General features: G+C 43.1%; 1 protein-coding gene across 12 annotated transcripts in view; it reads right to left on the minus strand.

Annotated features, from left to right (window-relative positions):
• mef2aa (myocyte enhancer factor 2aa) overlaps positions 1-15,642 on the minus strand; it is a 59,513-nt gene that overhangs the window by 27,262 nt on the left and 16,609 nt on the right. For all 12 annotated transcript variants that reach the window (XM_023403964.2, XM_023403962.2, XM_023403960.2 and 9 more), the window contains exons 2-3: positions 11,722-11,938; positions 4,052-4,255 (exon numbers count right to left, since the gene is read on the minus strand). In XM_023403964.2, coding sequence (XP_023259732.1) covers positions 4,052-4,255; positions 11,722-11,775 — 258 coding nt within the window. In that variant the 5' untranslated portion in view covers positions 11,776-11,938. The remainder of the gene's footprint in view (positions 1-4,051; positions 4,256-11,721; positions 11,939-15,642) is intronic.

Raw genomic sequence — 15,642 nt, forward strand, 5'->3', positions numbered from 1 at the left:
CCATTCCCCTGCTTCCATTTCCAGTGAGCCACCAGCAGGAGGATAATTGATCAATCATGCTAATTGAAGAGTCTGGACAGCTAGCCCACCATAGCAGATGTGCCAATTTGCATTCATTAAGATAGAAATGAGTCTTAATCACTGCTCAGCCTTTGATTGACAACATAAACATCCCCTGTCTGAAACTCCTGGTGCCCATTCAGCCCTGAGCTTTTTAAGTGATTTATTTCATAACTGGCAATAAAATTATTTTTTCTTTGGAGCTGTACGTCACTGAAAATGCACTTTTGATACGCAGAGGCTTAATGCATTCATCGTTTCCTTCAGTAAAAAAAAATAAGTAAATAAATACAGAATATGGGACATGATGACAAATTGAACCCGTAGTTGTGTATGTGGCTTTTGTCACTATAAAATCTGCAAAGGGCAGAAACAAAAAGTGTGATTCAGATGAAAACACAGGGCTTGACATTCAGTAATGGTCAACATTTACATATATTATTGAATGATTAATACAGCTCCATTGATCCCCAAAGCTGATAGTGATCATGAAATAAAATGACCTGTAATTTTATGCTCATTTCCTCTTACCGTAGTGGTCTTGTGAGAGGGGGGGCTGTTCCCTCATAAATAGATGGGCGAACTGTCTGCTTTCCCTGAGTCACAGTAACAATGGCCACCCCTCTTTATAATGAGGAAGATAAGCAGAATTTCCCTATGAATGATATCAGGTTGTTTACGCTGACAAATCATCAGGGTAAAGGACATTTAAAAAAAAAAAGAGCAGTGAAGCATCAATCCTTTGCATATAGTGCAGTCCAGTTACTTACAATTTGCGAAGCTCTGGTTTTTCACTAAAATTACACCCTAAAATTGGGTTAAAGCTTATTCACAACCCTGATTCTACAAGATTACAGCTAAGTGTTGGCTTAATGTTGATTCCGTGTGCCTGAAAAACCTGATTAATCCTAATCTGTATTATATATCTTAATTGTATTGAATTGTTCAAAGAGAGGACACATAAATGCCAAATGATGCCTGTGAAGTTAATATCTGATTTCAAGGTTTCTCCTGGAGACACAGGGCTCTTTCTGTGTGCAGGAGAACAGTGTGAGGTTATAGTGGAGCATAAGCAAAATCTCATTAGCTCCACTAGCGGAGAGGGGAGGAAGAGTAAATATTATTAGATTAATCTAATGACTAACAGCAGCATTTTCATTTGTGGTATAAACAGAATTCGATAGGAAGCACGATAGAAACAACGCCATGAAACTTTCAGTCATGACTACTCTTGGTTGGTTCACAATAACACATCCCTATTAAATATCTACATTTATTTCCAAGGAAAAATGACTACATGTTGGTTAGTATGATTGTGACTGGAGGGCATCAACCAAAAGGTTTGTGTGTGCTGCCCCTCTGAACTAGGATTAAAAGGATGTACAGTGACTGTATTTTTACTGAGTGGGAGGTGTTTTCTTTTAGTTAGAATTGCAGATGTTGCTGGTTTTAACGGAAAGTTAAAAAAAGAGTAATTGCTGTGATTCTTTACTATATCATTTTGAGAAAATAATACATATATATATCTACATATAGATATATAATACACATATATCTACATATATGTAAATAAAACGATAAAATACACCTGAATACTGTTTAGAAAACTAAGAAACACACACAGATGAATGCATAAGTTCACCTGTCGCCTGGAGCGTTGGTAAGGTTAAGACCATCAACACATGCAGACACACAAAAACACACACACACACACACACACACACCAACTCACACGTTGAAGAAAAATCTGAGCCTACTGCTCTGCTTTGGACTGCGAGCCAAGTTTGAGACAAAGTCCATAGCCCTCCACTGGGTTATCAAACTGTGGCCCAGGCATGCATCCATCTGTGGAAAACATGGAGACTGTTCTCCCACACTGCACAGCTCAGCCTTTATCTACAGATGGTACTACTGAGCAGGAATGTGACCTTTGATTTAGTTTCTCACACGGAACGAGCTTCCACAATGAAAAGTGGGAGAGGGTTTTTCTGGCCTCTCAAACCGGAGAGATGAGCACATGATTGTTTGCATGGCAAAAGATTGGTTTAACGCAATTTAAAAATTTAGATAAGTGTCCAGTGTAAGTGTCCTCATGTGAGGCGCATTTCACTAGATAAATGGGGGAGGGGTGGATTCTTCCCATCATTACAAATGCATCAGCTCCTCTGTGTAGTGCACGAGGATCTGTGCGGATGGAAAAGTGCTCACCGACAGAGGTAGTCAGCAAAACAGTTGAGATTAGGACTTCTCTTCAAACACGATCGTAGCTTCCACCATTTACCAACCACCTCCAACCAACGGCTCTCTGGCCAAGTGAATAGAGGGGTTATCTGGTGGTGCTGTGAAGTGGACTGGGTAGGTTACTTCTGCTCTGCTTCTTCACTTCTGAACCTTGTCCACATAGCCAGCAGGCAGAGGGGGATTTGTGCAAGAGCTGCAAAGATGCTGGCCGAGTGAGCAGGGACAACAGCGGCTTGTTGTCGCCCTTTGTGCAGAGGGGCAGCTTCCTTTAGAGTAGCCAGAAGGGCTAAGTGGGAAATCAGCATGGGCCCACATTATGCACGATGTACATTGCAATCATTACACCATGCTGTCAACATTACTACACACTGGAAGACCACAGATACAATATATATGATATAACAACCTGAGGGGGGATGACACAGCTGATGGACAGTGAATAACCCCATAATGATTCTGAGTTTGGGGAGTTGTTGTTGCGTTTGCAGCAAAGTCTTGTTTAAAATAAGACAGCTTCGAGAGTCACGGCAAAAACAAATTTGTGGTCACTGTTACGTAAGTAAGGAATGTATCCATGTATTTTTTATGCAGGTGAGCCCCTGCTCTGCTCTGAGGGCCCCTGATGGAGGAGTGACTGCATGAGTCTACTGAATGCCAAAGCACTCTTCTGCAGCTCTGCCAAGCAGGTAATTCACAAGCAGCAGCAGCATGAATAAAAGATAATGGGCCACAGCTGACTCCTTTATGCTGCATGTAATTTCAATCTAGGATTCTTGAAATTTTTCAATCTCACCCATCTTAAACCCTTAATGTCTCTTATTTGAGAAGCTGTAATAAAAATGCTGTATGTTGTCATGGACAGGTGGCAGTAAAAACAGTGTTGCAATGCAGCAGTCTGCATTGTCAAGTAAAAAAAAAACTAATAGAACTAATTTAAATAATAGCTATAAAAATGAATGGGCAACTTTATACCAGCAGGGTCAAGATGTTGTCCATGGGCTTTAACATACATTGCACGTGGTGTCATTTATTCAGAAAGAAGATACCTGCCTCTTACAGCAGATCTTGAATAAGCTGAGAAGCCACACATGTGCCACTGAAAGATGTTTGGAACAGAATGTATCCCTAATCATTCTCATTTACTTTGGCTTTTACACTTTTGGCTGACGATTCTGTATGCTGGCATAACAAGTGGCTTACTCTTCCGCTAGTCGCCGGGCGTGCAGAGGCTGCCAGGAAACCCAAGTGCTCGTTGAGTTTTATAGAGCAGTGTGGAATGCACTAAACACTGTATTTTCACCGAAAAATACTGCAGCAATAGCCGGGTGATTGTCTGTAATGAGGAGTAACCAGAGAACAGAGCCCTACAGGTACAATATCTATGGGAAACAGGGTCACCGTTGTTGGTCAGCGGCGACATGTGCATGCAAGTGCAGAGATAGGTTCTCCATGTCAGTTGATGGGCACAAGAGCAGCTGAACTTATCAGGGAATGCAGACCTCCTGTGCCCTATCTGAATGGTGACTAAAAGGAAACTGTTACTTGTTCCTCACTCTTGTTTGTTTGTCATCCTTACAGCATTTATCAAAGCTTTTAAATATACTTTATGGTCCGAATCCAGAACAATAACATCAAGGTCTTGCTACCTAATTTTGCCTAAACTGGAATATAAGTTGTGAAATTAGAGAAAAAATAAATACGTGATCACAGAAGTTTTCCCTTACAAAGTAAGAAAGGAGCACTCACTCACCTCTACAATGTCAGAGTTGGTTCTGCTCTCATGGGGCTCATTGTACTCTGTGTATTTCAGCAACACTTTGTCCATGTCTGTGCTGGCGTACTGGAACAGTTTGTTAGAGCTGTTGAAAATGATGAGGGCTATCTCACAGTCACATAGTACACTCAGCTCATAGGCCTTTTTCATCAGGCCAAACTTCCTCTTTGTGAAGGTAACCTGAGGAACACACAGAAAACAAAACCATCCATTACAGAGGAAAACAGTTTTCTCTAAATTCAATGAGATCAAAGGAAAAGTGAACAAAGTACAACATTTGGACATCCACACATAATTTGTGCAGCTGTAAATGTTATTTTAACATTCTTATTACAAAAGTAAGCAGTAGTTTATTTCTCCAACTCCATGTTTGTCGTGTACAGTATACAGTCCTGCAGTCTAATTTGCTGACATAGAAGTATTATCCATACTACAACTATCACAAATGAAAATACTCATTATGCAACATGTTATTATTCATTATATCACCGGATTATTTTTCACTGCTGCATTAATGTGTAATCAACATTCAAATGTTGTAGTTGGTGGAGGTGTAGCTTTTCATATACTGTCAGCTACAGCAATGCATTAGATTTTATGTGTGTATAAGTGATTACATGTAATGTATGTCTAATCTTTATCTGCAAAGTAGCAGAAGCTGTCCAATAAATGCAGTGGTGTAAAAAGTACCTAATTCACAAAACTTTTTTTGTTTAGGGATTTGTATTTAATCTATGAGCAGAGAATGCTGCTAGGTTTTAAAAGCTTTGGAAAACAAATAGTCTCATCTGGAGTATGTATGCTATAGACTGAGCCAGGAAAATAACAGTATTAACAACAATGTTACTGTAACCATGGTGACAGATAACAAGATAATTCCTCCTTTAGGAATGATTGCAATAACATAGTGCATGTCTGAAATGTCTAGTTATCAGGCCAGAGGTCAGGGTTAGAGGCAGGAGTCAGCGAGCTGAGTCAGAGCTTTGGCAACAACAGGGGTCCATACATTACTGTAGCCCCTGACTCCATATACGGAAAGCTATCTCTGTAGTGCAGCATAAGCCTTGTAACATGAACCCTCAGATGGGACTTGGGGTCATACATCACTCCAATGGTAACGCAAACCCTCTCTGCAAAGTGACTTTATGTCCTGCATCTCTGCAGCTCTGTGTCCGTGGTTGCCTAAGACCCATGCACACATGTCATTATGTTGGGCCACCTCTTTACAGTATGATACACTCGTTTCTCAAGCGAAAAACATGATTCACTTGTAGTGAGGATAGAAAGGCAGCTGTTTTCTCCTTTGGTTTCATAATGGCTGTTTGCAGAAAATAGTTTTAAGTATGTACATTTGAAACCATGGCTTCAGATTTATGTTTTTTTTCTTGTCAAATGTGTACTATGCAATGTAAGCCACATTGTGAATGTGCTGGTAAAAACTGTGTTTAGAGCCACATTGCATGTGTCTGTATTCACCATCATTTTCACTGACCTACTAAGAGAGGAGTTGAGCAGATGAGCTGGCTTTGTTCAACTTTAATTGGTCACAGCTTGCGGCTATACCCTCATTTTAACTGGTATAATGCAGTATAATCCTATGTGTTGCATAGAGCCTATGTAACCGCTCAGACAGTGGGGTCACTCCAACTGTGATAAATGAATTTCAAATCTTTGTCACTACAGGTAATTACACCGGACCATTATTCCCGCTCTAGACACGGAGGAACCTGTCCTCGTGTCATTTTCTATTTAGTGCACCCATGTTAGTTGAGCTTACGTGACAAACCACATTCTAAAATGACATTTCTTGAAATGACAAGGTTCAAATACAGGAGAGGCTGAATCAAATGACATGTTTCCCTGCAAATCCAAACACATAAAGCTTTTGAGTGAGATTGGCTCAAAAGAACCACACAGTGTGGGTTTGTGAGTGTCATTCTGATGATTTTCTCAAGGTGGATTAGAGGCAGAAAATGAGATGGAGTGCATTTGACCAGTCTCAAGTCTGTTTCTACCCAGTTAGAGCACCTGCTGTTCTGACCAGCTGATACTCATCTCCTCTGACGAGAAACCAAGGCTGCCCGCTTGCCCATTCGCCTGCTTTCATATTTGTTTGTTTGCCTAACCAACTGGAAAGCACTGACTGTCATGTGGGAAAAATGATTAACAAATTGTATGCTCTTTAGCAGATGAATGTGGCTGTTAAGCCGTGGAGATGTCACCTTTCAGCAGGAAGCCCAGGATGAGACGCTGAGCGAGGACTTTGTTCCACCTGGATGCATGGCAGAGTGCTGAGTGCAGGGCTGCTGACCCAGCCACCGCTTCATTTCAACCTCAGCAGCAGCACTGAGACTCGCTCCTCGCCCCAGCCACATACACAGTACCTAAACAGTACAGCCAGCTGCTGCACACAATGCCATTAAAAAGGTGACGACCACATTACTCTTTTGTACTTATACGGTTACCCTTTATAGAGAAAGAAGCAGGCTATTTTGGACAATTTTGCCGTTAGGATATCTAAGGAGTCTAGATATGACACAAAACAGACCAACATACACTAACATAACCTCCGTCCACCCCCATCTTGTCTGGGGTGACTGGTGAGACAGTGGAAAACCACAGACATCCTTGAGGTCAAGTGGGAGGTTCACTGGCAGAGCTTTCCTATGGTTCACTTAGTCAAAGACACCCACAAAGACACTCGATGTGGTTTCAAATATTTGAGTCGCTCCTATAGTAAGATGTGGTACGTGCAGTCTAGCTCCCTGACTAATTCATGTAATTTACAATGACAGGATTAGGATCAGTATTGTAAAGCTGTGTTGTACTACACACTTTACCCATGCATCTTAGAGCTGTTCTGAGGCATCAAATGTCAGGGCAAAATAGAAGGTAGGCCACAATTAAAATTGCAATAAACTGGAGAAATTCCAACTTTCTCTGCCTTTGATAAGGTCATTACAACAGCTCACACAATACCAGACAGATCAGTAACCATACTAGCATTTCATTTAGACTGTGGCAAGCTGAAAACTCTGACCTTTCAAGACGCTCTCACAAACTCAAGATGAGGAGGCAATTGCTGCTCTCAGTTCAGACTGTGCATTTCCAATTTCTTCCCGGGTAACTCCCACTATCCTCACATGCTTTTACTGAGCTTTAATTGAGCTTGGTAATTCAGTTCTTATTGAGTTTTGTTGTATTTGTGAGCTAACAGGGCTCTAAAAGTAGCACTAAAATGTGCAAGATCCTTCTGTAAAAATATGGCCATCATATGAGTCAAAATCAGAGTTGTGCTGCTGCGGAGAAAAGCAACAGTGTAGATTCACCTAATTTACCTAAATAAAAGTGGTCACTGATGGGAATCTTCCTTCACTGGAAATGACAAAATCTCAAGGGGAAAATGATAAAGACGTTTCACGTAAACAGCAACAAGTAAATTCTCCCTCTGGAAAAAGTGGGCCAGTGATAGACATCTCTTTGATAATCGCAAAACCAGCTGGGTTGATAAAATACAATGCCAAGATAACTGAAATGTAGTGACATGCAACCCTCCATCTATGTGTAAATTTGCAGTCTGTCCTGAGATGAATCTTAAATCTATAGCACAAACCTATCAGCCATGCTTTTACTTTTTACTTTTTGTTTTATTGTTTTCATCCTACACTAGAAAAACTCTGCCACAGAAAACTGTAGTATGTAGTATATAATAACATATGCTACAACAAACCCTGACACACGTATCCACACAAGAGTTGACGTGTCAATCAAAGGGTCTATCAATGTCTGTCCTCAGGCAGAGGTGCCAAGATGACAAACAAGACATCTGGGACTGGGAGTGCAGCTGTGACTGGGGCATGGCAGGAGATGCCTGACTCACTAACACCTTCAGAGGGGTGAGGAGCTAGCGGCCTTATTAGAACCTCATGCCACCTCTGACGGCCCCCGTGGCAGACATGAGAGCGAGCTTGAGAGACAGGGAGGTCTGGCACCAGCTGGCAGAGTGACCCGGGCCCTGTGGCTGCTGCCCTGGCTACGCGGTGCCAGAGTGTGCGGGCCTGGGAGACAGGCCAGGGCCACCGCGACTGTCTGCCTGGATCAGCTCTCGCTGGGAGAGAGGACAGCCCCAGGATCCCCATGTGGACAACTGAGGGCGCAAAAGGCCTCATCCACTGGGTGGAATTGACCTTGAAACCTACAGTAGTCGTGACTGATCCTGTTTAGTGGAAAGGATGACATGGTAATTAACAAAACATAAGTAGGTTTTACTAGAACTATCTCTTATCGATAATGAGAATGACCCAGTTTAAGGACGATTGGCTTGTTCAATTTGTTGAGAGTGATGTGTTTATAAAATCATAAATAATTCAGCATCGTCTAAAAGTGTGAGCATTTTAGTGATGCTTTACAAGGCACAACCTCTGTATAACACTCAACAGAAAAAATACAATCATTCAACTTCAATGTAGTTCTATGGAAACTAGGAATCATCTGGAAAAATGATAATATATACCCCGGCTGTCAAATTTAACAGTGTCCCTCTGTTCTTTCAATTGTCTATCAGCAAGCTTATTGCCTGTCAAAAATATAATGATGGCAGCTCAGAACTTCAGGAATGGGTGAAGATTAAAAAAAAAAGTTGGAGGTATGTGCTGTGTTGCTCCCCGGAGAGAAAGGGAGAGGGAGAGTAAGCTGCTCCGTGCCTACGGGCATTTGACGTGCCAGCGCAAAATCCAAAATGAGCCACAGCAAGGGCAGGCAACCCTCCACCCAGCAGCAAAATCATCAAACTTTTAATGACTTGGGCAATTACCCCCAGTGAGCCTGCTTAATGGCATCCAGAGGACGTCACTAGACACCGCTCACTAGGCTACACCAGCCTTTCCCTTACACTAACTTACAAGACTAATGTGTACCGTCCCTCCTTCACCATCATTCCTCCTGTAGATCCACACACGCATACCATGACAGCTGCTCTGAGAAGTGGGTAAAAGACCCTGCATATGCTCATTGAGTGCCACTGGCTCTGTTATTTTGTGCGGTTCATGGGTTTCAAACCTGTCAAGTCAAAACACAACAGATGCTCCTCTCTTTGTGAAATCTCACTGGTCCATCTGAGTCCACTGTTGGAAACCGTATGTGTATGTTTATAAAAGACATACAGATGATGGAAAAACGGAGCGTGTTTTAGAGTCTGTGTCTGAAAAAGGTAAGAATTGCTGTGAATACTGTGAATGAGGAGAATCCTCCGGGGCGGTGCTGTTTTCTGGTTGTTATGCAGCATTCATTTGCAATCAGCACGTCAGTCTGGCTGATGACTGCTGCTGTGTTGTGGGACCATCGCTTACGGAGGCCATGGCTCCTACAGTATGCATGACGAGACCTCTGCTGCCCTTCATGTCTCAGTCAACACAGACCCACACATTGGTGTGAACATAAAGTTGCACACAGAGGTCTTTCTTAGACATAATGTAAGCAGCACCTGTACAGTGTTTTATCTATTATCTTGTCGTACTTGTCATTTTCTTCTTCTACTCTGAATTATAAAAATGGCTTGTCAGTATACATTGTAGGTAATGACTTGAAGCAAAATAAAAAATATCAGCCAAGTTCACTGCCTGTCTCAACTCTGCACTCACAATTCCTGATAGATTGTGCAATTACAGACCCTCTCAGCCTGTGCCACACTCTGTGTTATAAATCCTGAAAGGTTAACAGCCCTGCTAAAGCACTTGCAGTGATAATACAAGGGAGCCCCCACTGTCCCCACACAACATCCTGTATAGCAATACTATCTAATTAGCCCACTTAAGGACTTCTTTCATTTTAATGCTACGAGCATGGATAGCTAGTAGCGGAGTGGCGCAGATAAAGATTAAAATTGTCTTCCAACAGCGGGGACCATATGCTAATGGCTATTCCCCCTCGGTTCGGCGCACGCCCCAGGGAGGTGGCACTGTGTGCTTCATGGAGAGAAAGATACACACGCATACATCACTTTACACCAAAGCTTTATTTTAGCACAGTGGCCTATTGTCATAGCAGATTCTCTGCTGAGCCAGCGAAAACCAACTAAGTGCGAGCTGAAACGCCTGCGCTCTGCTGATAAACTTTCTTACAAATTATACAGTGAGACATTTAAAATCTGATGCAAACACTAGACTTTAGGAGACACATTAATAAGGAGCAATGTCTCTCTCTGCAGCTCCACTTTCCTGTGAAACAATAGAGCTAAATATCTTCCCTCACTCCCTTAATATATCCGTTGTAAAGAATGGATCATTTGAAGGGTTAACTTGCTCACCTAGTGATTAGATGACAACCTCTTTTCATGTGACCCCCCCACCCCCCACCCCCATCCCAGTGATGCTGGTCATTGTACAGGCTGTAGATTACACCAATGATCCAAAAGTGATTCCTCTCCTGCCCTCCTGTTTGGATCGCACCCAGAGCCAGGTGTTATACTGACAACTGGCCCCACAGTGAAGATCGTTGTTTCGCACTTGGCTGAACTGCTAGCCTCACAGTAACAGATAGAGACACAGTTAGAGTACCCATTGGATAGAACCGTATCATGTTAATACCCAGAGGAGAGGAAGCACTACTGTACCGCTATTACATTTTTTGTGTGCACAGCAGAAAGTTGTCCCACCTGTGAAGGAATGCAAATTATATTTCGAGGACTTAACATGATGCGTTCTACTTGGATACGGAAAACCTACGCATCTACATTAATTGGTATATTTCGTCAAAGACTGCGCTCATGGTTCCTCAACTTAGCTCTTAAATCAAAGGCAGCGTATCTAAAAAAGAGACGGACCCAGCCTTCCTGCTATAGATATCTAAGCCTGTTATTCTTGTTTCAAACAGACCCAGGCTGTTTTCTACAGTGTTTTGCTGTTTAGGAGTTTATATTTAACGTGAGCAGACAGAGTGAATTCCAGCTCTCTCCCTCTCTGTGGCTAGCCAGGACCAGTGTAGCCAAGGCAGAGAAGGGTGCTGTGTGTCCTGCTGACCCACCCTGCAAATGAGAGGGTGCTGTGGTGCAGTGGCTGCTCCTAATTACTACCAAACAGCTGCAAACACATAGAGCTACAGCAGAGGGGCCCAGCCATACTGCCAGGCCAAGGGGACAAGCCCTACAGTGTGGGGAGGCCACAGGCGGCTCGCTGTGCTCCTCGCTAGCCTCAGTTCACTCCCACGCCATGAGGCCCCCGCTGCAGCCCAGCGCTCCTGCTGCCTCATCAACTTCTCTGGCTGAAATTGCAGGGTGGCAGGGGAATCATGTCTGTAAATACGACCGCACTGACAAAGAAATGTCATGGTCCCTGTTCAGCTGGCCAGGACTTTGGGGAGGGAGGTATGTCTGTTTAGATCCATGCACACCATGACAGCTGCTGAACTCTGGACCAAGGCAGAAAGGAAAATAGAGTAAGACTGTAACCTTCGTACAGGTACAGAGCAGACTTTTGTTTTTTCAGACACAAAGTAAAGTAAGTACAGTAGCATATTGTAAAATAAGTTTGGAGAATATGAGCCTAGTGATCCTGCTGTTCATATTTCCTATATGCATTATATAACGTATTTGAACTTTTAGAAAAGTCCTCCAGATAGAAAGTGTAGTAAAGAAAAATCGTGACACTCACCTGCCTGTTCCTCTCATCCATGATCCTGGTGATCTGTATCTTCTTCCGCCCCATGGCTGCGTCCTTTCCGGTCTCTCTGACACCTCAACAATATCAGAAAAACAACAAGCTTTCTTCCTCCACGCTCCTAGCACATCGTGTAACAGTCTCTCTTCTTGTATACGCTCTTTCACCCTTCTCAATGCACTCTTTGCTCTTCGGCAGACCACACCGCAATCTGCGAGACGACCAAATAGAGAAAGAAAGAGAGATAGAGAGAGAGGGAGAGGGAGAAAAACAGAAAGTTAACTTGATACTCAACAATGTCTCCTTAGGCACTTCAAAGCACCGCAGGGCTCTGTGTTGTGTTCTCAAGCACATTCAGAAAGTATGAGACCCACATGGCGTGCCCTTATCTCCTCAGCTGCTGCACTTGAACCACAGCTGAAGTCAATGAAAGACGGCCTCACACTTTAAGGGCAGAAGCTATACAAGAGTCACACACAAGTTGTATTGAACTCTCTATAATCTACCGTAACGCGAATCCGAATGATCGAAATGCGTTAACCACTATTTGATCATTCTAAAGGCTCTGTTAAAAGCTTACATTTAAAAGGCGATTAAACAAACAAGTTACATGTTAATTGGTGAGCTGTAGCGGAGCTGGCAGGAGGATTTTGTTTCCTTGCTCTTCCTGAGCTGACCCACCCTGATGCCAGCTTTGCTCTTAAGATGATTAAGAGAGCGCCCAGTCTGGGGTTGACAGTAGCTGAAATCTCCTGGGCTGGTGGAGAAGCCAGTGGGGATGTGGAGGGTGGGGGTGGGTGTATTCCCACATGAGCTTGTAACCTGGCCAGTGGTTCAGACCGCTTTGTTCCCCAGGGAACATCTAACTGTGTCCTGTCTCTGCTTCTCTGCAAGAAGAGATATAGCCCCCCGTCCCCGGCGGCCCATCCATCACTTATATCCAGCAAATAGAAAATGTCTAAACAACTGCATTTCCCCTATGGGTACATATGTAGAAAGGTTAACAACTCAGGCCATTACATGCAGTCAGCAGTTGTGAGGCGAGGAAGCCAGGGGCCGAATTGGCAGTGAAAATGAAAATGACCAGTTCCAGTGGCACACAGTCATTATGGGTTACAGATGGACTGGCATTATGGTGTCTGGCTGTCTGAATCGGGGCTCCACTGTAGGCAAACTTGACTGAGATCACCTCACTAACTACCCACGCACGGCAGTCTGAGCCAGGAAAGTAACCGCCTGAACCCCCACAAAGAATTTCCCCAAACCACATCACAACAGGCCAGGGAGAATGACGGTGCTCTTGTTCATTCACCATTTCACACACTAACTGACAAAGCAGTGTTCGACTTAGAGGAAGGTCAGGTCGGGGACTGGGTTCAGCTCCCCCAAAAACATACATGAGCCACCATGAAAGTAAATGTGATGCAAGTTGCAAAAAGTGATAATTTCATAACCCTTCAATACTGAAACCCTCAGCGAATTTACTGGAATTGGAAGTGTGGCAGTGAAGTCACTGCCTGTTTATGGATGTTGATGAATGTTAATATAATATAGTCTAAAAGTGAAAGAGAGAGTTCAGACATTCTAGCACATATGAACGCATGCGCACACTTCCATCCTGTCTTTATGAAGAGGAGCTGTCACTGCGGGACAGTTCAAGTCTACAGGCATATCAGACTGTGTCATGACATTTTCTCTTACACAGATACAAAATGACAAGCTGAGAGGGCCTTCAGACTGCAGGTGTGCCACGCTCCCAACTTAGTGTCCACATTCATCAAAAGTTAGTCAAAAGCTAAAACATGATGCTGACAAAATCTTATTTTCAGGATTTGAATGATCACAATAATCTAATAGCGTGGATCTAATAACGCAATTTCAATCTCTACAACTAAGTGGGAAATTTTCAGCTGGCACCAATACCCAGATAAACATGTCAGAAGATTTTCAGATTACAAAGGAGAACAATGTCTGTACTGTGGCAGAGTACATGTTTGTGCCTGATACTCTGACTTCTCCTGAGTGCTAGAATGGGACAGAGTATCTGTTTATGGTCTAAATCATGTGCTCTTTTCGTGTGTGTGTGTGTGTGTGTGTGTGTGTGTGTGTGTGTGTGTCTGTCTGTGTCTGTGTCTGTGTCTGTGTCTGTGTCTGTGTCTGTGTGTTAGAAATTGCCAGACAAAGAAATAAACATAAAAAGAGAAAAGGAAACAGGGGGAAACTTTGCCTAGAAGCAGAAGCAGGACAACTTGAGGCTATGAGGCCACATCAATGAAGACATACAGCCACAAGGTTGATACTTGTGCACTCAGTGTAAACAGGACTACTGCAAAAGTCCCACGTCAGTAACTCATATATATCACTCTGCGAGTAATGACAGGAAGAATAATAGCTGAGGTCATTAACCATGTTTGCACTAGAGACACATCACTGGTAAACTGGAGTTAAAACAACACTACTGGATGAGATACATTGCCTAACAGGTGGGTTTTCATTTGGTTAAAAAAGCAGGGACAACATGTAATTATGCTAAGGGTAGCTTTTTCCATGTGGACGCGCCAAGGGCAGTGAGTGCCGCGTCAGATCTGAACATCTCTGATCACAGCAGCTCAGAGCTATTTGTAAGGTCTGTACTTGTACACAACACCAGCAATCGTATACAACAAACTGTGTGTTTCATCTGTTAAAGTTGACGGTCTGCCCGTTGCTATGTTCACATACACAATTTCTTAATAACTCCTACACAGACATGTTTTCAAATTTTACACTTTGGACAAAAAAAAAAAAGAGCACTGGTATCAGATCGGTGGTCGGTATCAATCAATAGTTTGGGTTATAAAAAGTCATATCAGGCCGGGCCTAGTTTGCACATACAGAGCAGCACATTGTACATACTCTGTAAAAGGACCTTGATATGATACATACACCTAGTTCCCTTTGATATAAACTAGTCCAGCACTTCTGAAAGATGCTTACCAAACATTTGTAACACATAAATCAATGTGCAGAGAATATGTCGCCATAGGAACAACCACATCAGCTTGACAGAGAGTCAATATGACATGTCTAACATAACGAGTCCATGCTTCACTGTTGAACACAAACAAACACCCCCCCCCCACACACACACACACACACACACACACACACACGCACACACACACAGTTTTGAAATATGCTTAATCCATCACAACTAAACTAAGCATAACAGTCATTTCTGACCAGAGCCGTACTGGTCCTCCATGTCGCGGTGTGAGATTGGTCAACTGACAGGAGGGCCAGTCTGCATCCTCCTCCTGTGGAGACAATGGGAGTCTTGGTGACAGCCCTGGCCCTTTTCACAATCAATAAAACATGCTCAATTCCCAGTGTAATTACTGGATCCAGCATCTCCTCCTCCCTCTCTGCTTGTGAGCCTCTGTTCACTCTACACAAAGTCGAGGCAATACTTCCTCAACTGTTGTTCTATATAAAAGGTAACATGAAATTACATGGTAAATTTCAGTTGCAGGGGTTCACCTAATGAACAGAAAAGGTGGCCAGTGTTACTCTGTATGTTTGTGATATAATAAAACTGTGTCAGCTCAATCTATACCACTATAATCTTTTCCAGTCAAATCTAATATATTAAATGTTATTCAAACACTCATACTGTCTGACTTGTGTTAAAGAAGCAACTACTATGTGAGAAGAGCATGCCTCCACTTCTTTGAAGGTGATGGACAGCAGCCAAAGTCTTGAGCATAGCCGTGACAGTTGTGCTTCCTGTGCAAGGCAGCGTTAGCCTCAGTATCCTACCACAGGCCGTGGGCAGACAAGACTCAACTTCCTGCCCCTCCACTTCCTGTTATTCAGGACCCTTGTACATGCCCTCTACGGGGGTGGGTGTGGGGGCATGGGGGTGGGAGTGGGAGT

The sequence above is a fragment of the Seriola lalandi genome, unplaced genomic scaffold, assembly GCF_002814215.2.
Source record: "Seriola lalandi dorsalis isolate HSWRI2012SDOR001 ecotype SW California unplaced genomic scaffold, Sedor1 jcf7180002054188, whole genome shotgun sequence".
In the NCBI taxonomy this organism is placed as follows: Eukaryota; Metazoa; Chordata; class Actinopteri; order Carangiformes; family Carangidae; genus Seriola; species Seriola lalandi.